This window comes from Cetorhinus maximus, chromosome 38, assembly GCF_964194155.1.
Source record: "Cetorhinus maximus chromosome 38, sCetMax3.hap1.1, whole genome shotgun sequence".
Classification (NCBI taxonomy): Eukaryota; Metazoa; Chordata; class Chondrichthyes; order Lamniformes; family Cetorhinidae; genus Cetorhinus; species Cetorhinus maximus.
The window spans coordinates 1,806,246-1,811,703 of NC_135916.1; the positions used below are offsets into that span (position 1 = coordinate 1,806,246).

Here is a 5,458-nt window from a genome sequence, read left to right on the forward strand (position 1 = left end):
ATGTCTGGAAGAGGAAAGACCGGTGGGAAAGTTCGGTCCAAGGCCAGGTCTCGCTCCTCCCGGGCCGGACTGCAGTTCCCGGTGGGCCGCGTTCACAGGCTGCTGAGGAAGGGGAACTACGCTGAGCGTGTGGGTGCCGGAGCCCCGGTCTATCTGGCCGCCGTGCTCGAGTATCTGACGGCTGAAATCCTCGAGCTGGCCGGCAACGCGGCCCGGGACAACAAGAAGACCCGCATCATCCCCAGGCACCTGCAGCTGGCCGTCCGCAACGACGAGGAGCTCAACAAGCTGCTGGGAGGGGTGACCATCGCTCAGGGCGGGGTGCTGCCTAATATCCAGGCCGTGCTGCTGCCCAAGAAAAGCGGCGCCTCTGCAGCCACCAAGACCAAGTGAAGCGACTATTCTTTAAACTGAGAACCCAAAGGCTCTTTTCAGAGCCACTCACTTAATCAGTGAAAGGGGCGACCTGTTGTCTATCCGGATGCGCGATAACATCCCTATCGATTCGGAATGACATTATATTTCTAATGCGATCTGTGAAAGCGCTGCTTACAACGAGACGCTGGCGCTGTTGCCTTTTCCAGACACCAGGAGTCTGTGCTGCATCTACATATGACCAACTGACAATGTTCAGGGAAACATTCATTGAATAATTAATTCATTCCATTTCTAATTCAATGACGTGAAATAGCTAAAGAACTATAAATGGAATCACCCCATATCCCCAAATGCAGCAGAGGGAGAGACCGGATGAACAAAAGGACTTAAATAAATTGTAGGCCCGAGGGTTTTAGGAGCTAGATTGTTTAACAAGATATCGCAGCTCTTTCTCTGACCGACTCGGTGACTCTTTGGGGCATTTGAAGCTGAATCCGGGTTTTAGTGCATGTGTGAACATCCCTATCGCTTCGTAATTTCTGATGATATCTGAAAGGGTGGGTTAGAGTGAGACGCATCCTGCTAGCACTGTTACATCTTACGGACATTAGTAGTATGTGCTGCAACTATTTATATCCAGTCTCCAGAATTCGCGAAAAAGTGCCTTTATTATTAAAATATTTGCCTTTTGAAAATGATCTCAAATGATCTGAAACACCGAGTGATTGAAGCAAAGGACAGTTACCCGGTGACAAAGTGAGGAAAATAAATTGTAGGCCTGAGATGCTAAAGTGCTGGTGTAGTTAAGAGATCGCAGCTCCTTCTTTGACCGACTTGGTGGCTCTTAAAAGAGCCTTTGTGGTTCTCGGTGTAAGTCTAGTGTCGGGCAGGGTGAGTCTAGGCGCGCTCCCCGCGGATGCGGCGGGCCAGCTGGATGTCCTTGGGCATGATGGTGACTCGCTTGGCGTGGATGGCGCACAGGTTGGTGTCCTCAAAGAGCCCCACCAGGTAAGCCTCGCTGGCCTCCTGCAGGGCCATGACGGCCGAGCTCTGGAAGCGCAGGTCGGTCTTGAAGTCCTGAGCGATCTCTCGCACCAGGCGCTGGAAGGGCAGTTTGCGGATCAGCAGCTCGGTGGATTTCTGGTAGCGGCGGATCTCCCGCAGAGCCACAGTGCCGGGCCTGTAGCGATGGGGCTTCTTGACGCCGCCCGTGGCTGGAGCGCTCTTGCGGGCAGCTTTGGTAGCCAGCTGCTTGCGGGGAGCTTTCCCTCCGGTCGACTTGCGCGCTGTCTGCTTGGTCCTGGCCTTTCAAAGTAAATCTGTAATCTCCCTACAGATTGAAACTCTTTCAAGTTATCAACAGTCACAGATTGTAACTCTTTCAAGTACATTCACAGTTCTTGGTTTCCAGGAGTGGGACATGAACCCACAACCTTCTGATTCAAAGGCGAGGGTGCTATGAACTGAGCCACAGCTGACACATATTGAATTCAACAACTTTAGATCTTGAACTCCCTCCTCCATCCCCACCCCCTTTCCCGTTTCATCCCCCTCCTTTTTGTTTTTTCCATTAATTTATATAGATTTTTCTTTTCCCACCTATTTCCATTATTTTTAAATTTATACCTTTTATGCCCTGTTACTCTTTCCACCCCACCCCCACTAGAGCTGTACCTTGAGTGTCCTGCCATCCATTCTTAATTAGCACATTCGTTTAGATAATATCATCACCTTCAACACCTCTTTTTTCTTTTGTCTGTGACATCTTTTGATTATCTGCTCCTATCACTGCTTCCTTGTCCCTACAACCACCCCACCTTCAAATTCTCTCCCCCCACCCCCACCTTAAACCAGCTTATATTTCACCCCTCTCCTAATATTACTCAGTTCTGTTGAAGGGTCATGAGGACCCGAAACGTCAGCTGTGCTCTTCTCCGCCAGGGCTGCCAGACCTGCTGAGATTTGCCTTACATTCCCGTTTAAATTCGCATTATTATATTGATCGCTCTGAAACAGGCCAGAATAAAGCTCTTAAATAACGTGCTTCCTGGATCCAGTCAACATGCTGCATGGATACAGGCTGATCCACATAAAGCTCATCTACAGATACCTCCCAGGTCCTGTCGTGTTTCAACGACTCAGGAAGAGAAAGCGAAGAAAAAAAAGACAGGGTTGAAAATAGTGCGAAGAAGCGAAAATAATGTGTCTCAAAATAGTTACTCCTGATCAAAGTGTAATAAATGATGGCCTTTATCTTATGAACTCGGTGTTATTTTGGAATCTGTCGTGTTCCTCAGCCAGGCTGGGAATCGGGTTTCTGGAGATTGAAAGGAAGCGAATTCCTGAAAACCGAACGAAAATAAACCATGAAACCTTGTGTAACTCACTATAGTATAGCGAATGGAGAATGCGCAGGTGAAAAAGCTGTTTTTATAAAACTACATCTCGCTTTCAGTCTCCAAGGTCACTGCTCTCAATGTGAGGTTGTGGGCGGCTCTTAGAAGAGCCTTTGGGTTTTGTTATAGAGTCGGGTCGATTTGTTTAGCCGCCGAATCCATAGAGAGTGCGGCCCTGGCGTTTCAGAGCGTACACCACATCCATGGCGGTGACCGTCTTCCGCTTGGCGTGCTCGGTGTAGGTGACAGCATCCCTGATCACATTCTCCAGGAAAACCTTCAGCACCCCGCGGGTCTCCTCGTAGATCAGGCCCGAAATGCGCTTGACACCGCCACGGCGAGCCAGGCGGCGGATGGCTGGTTTGGTGATGCCCTGGATGTTATCGCGAAGCACTTTGCGGTGCCGCTTTGCTCCGCCTTTCCCCAGTCCTTTGCCTCCTTTCCCTCTGCCAGACATGATGCTTCTTCAGTCAAATCGCTGCTGAATGAGTGGGGAGCTGCTTCACGTTCCGCTTTTATACAGCCCGCCCCGACCTAACTGAGGAAGGGAGAGAAGAGAGAGAGAGAGAGAGAGTGTGAGAGGCGGGGCGAGACAGACTGAGTGACAGACAGGGCAATGTCTCTGGTAAACCAGCAACCTCCTCCTGCCTGCCAGAAAAGCATTTATTTATCAAATTCTGAAGAGAGGTGAACAGAGAGCTTTTAAAGTAACTTTAACACGCCAACATCATACACCAGCTAGTTAGAAAATCGTATTAAAATCAATACTGTCAATAATATTCCCCCCTCAATACTGCACTTTTTATAAAGAGTCAGATGCCTGCTTCTATTTCAATCCTTGTAATATTCTATACTCACACATCTCTAGACTCACGCCTCATCCTTCCCTCCACACCGCCAAAAGGGATTGAGAAATTCGCTGACACCTCATCCAACAGAATTAGATAAAATATACTGATATGGGTATTAGTTGTGAGGCGGGGTTTAACTCCATTGCAGACTCTCACCCTGAAAATGTGAATAAGGGAACGAAGATAAACTTTGAATGCACTGGGACACATCCCGGTTAGGGAGCTGTAAGGATATCCCTGTGTCTTATTGCACAGTGCGGGAGGGGACGGGTGGAGAGTGTGTCAGTGAGTGAGCGGGAAAATAGGATTTACGTGGGAGGAAAACGAAACATTTCCATCTGAAATCAGCTCCCAGCTCCGAGACAGGGATCAAATGATCAGGGGATCTGCTCTTTCATGTGAAATGTGGGCGGCTCTGAAAAGAGCCTTTGGGTTTAGAGGGTTACAATTTGCTCGGGATCTTTCCCTTCTTTCCTGTCTTTGCTTATCTCGTTTTGGGCTTGGCCCTCGCTATCGCCACTTTTTTGACGCCCGTCACCTTCTTGGCAGGAGACTTTCTCTTGGGGGCTGCTTTTTTCACCGGCTTTTTGGGAGTTGCCGCCTTCTTGGCTGTTTTCTTGGCCGCTGCTTTCTTCGCTGGGGATTTCTTGGCCGCTGCTTTCTTGACTGGAGTCTTCTTGGCCGTTGCTTTCTTGACTGTTTTCTTGGCCGTTGCTTTCTTTGCTGTCACCTTCTTGGCTGCCGCTTTCTTCACTGGAGATTTCTTGCCAGCTGCTGCCTTCGCCTTCTTTCCCACTTTCCCCGGGGTTGTGTTCTTAGGGACTTTGAAGGAGCCCGAGGCGCCCGTGCCCTTGACCTGAACCAGGAAGCCATTCTTCACATTCCTCTTGATGCTTTGCTTGATCTGGGAGCCCAGTTTCTCCACATCCAGCCCTTTGCCGCGCAGCGCCTTCTTGATCGCGGGCAGCGACATCCCCTTGCGATCGCTGCAATCCGCCACAACCTTGAGGATCTGCTCGCCCAGCTTGGGACCGGCTGCACTGCTCCGGGGAGCCGCCTTCTTCTTCTTCTTGGGAGTCTTGACCTGGGCGGCGGGAGCGGCTGGAGGAGCCGTTTCGGCGGCTGCAGTATCGGTCATGTTCCGGGACTCTGCACAAAAGTGTCTCTGTCGATCTGAACGGGCTGAGAAATGAAGCCGCTGGTGGCGGCACTGAGCAACTTAAAGGCAGCGAGCGGACGGGGCGGAGACAGGCTGCTGTCAGCTCCAGGCTGCTGCTGCCTCTCTGTGTTTTTCTCTCCTCACAAACTCCCCAATTCCATGGAAATTCCGGCTCTCCAGTGTCCCAGACTCAATCCATCTTATCTCTGACATTGTAATGTTTGCTGTCGAAAAGATGTCACGCGAATTGAAGACTCCAGTTTCGATTTAAACCTGATTTACTGCGGCTCCTTCACCCGATCACTGACATGTCCTCTAGTTTTGGACTGAAATCTAGAAAACAACACAGAAATGATCTTGAAATCTCACTTCGGGGTTAAGTTGGGGAACAGGGGGAATTTTTGAATGGGAAATATTTTTATTTTACGCAAGCGGCACTCGGAAACCTCATGATCAGAACGGACACACAAACACAGTTTCATTCCTCTGACTCGCCCGCCCAATTCCAACGTTCCCTTACCCAATGTTCACATCTGCACCTTCACAGGCTGAAACTAGTATCAAATGTCAGGGTCTCAGGACAGAATTGCCCCTCTTTTAGAAATTTGCACGTCTTTCTATTAATTTGCTGCATATTGTAAATTCAGAAAAAAACATCTAACACTCTGAGACAT

General features: G+C 49.6%; 2 protein-coding genes across 2 annotated transcripts; one reads left to right on the forward strand and one right to left on the reverse strand.

Moving 5' to 3' along the window:
- LOC144672464 (histone H2AX-like) lies at nt 1–460 on the forward strand. Its single transcript, XM_078534308.1, has one exon. It carries the CDS (start codon nt 1–3, stop codon nt 391–393), a length of 393 nt encoding a protein of 130 aa, XP_078390434.1. The 3' UTR covers nt 394–460.
- Nucleotides 461–4,083: 3,623 nt separating this feature from the next.
- Nucleotides 4,084–4,763, reverse strand: LOC144672512 (histone H1-like). Its single transcript, XM_078534351.1, has one exon. It carries the CDS (start codon nt 4,761–4,763, stop codon nt 4,110–4,112), a length of 654 nt encoding a protein of 217 aa, XP_078390477.1. The 3' UTR covers nt 4,084–4,109.
- Nucleotides 4,764–5,458: the final 695 nt, after the last annotated feature.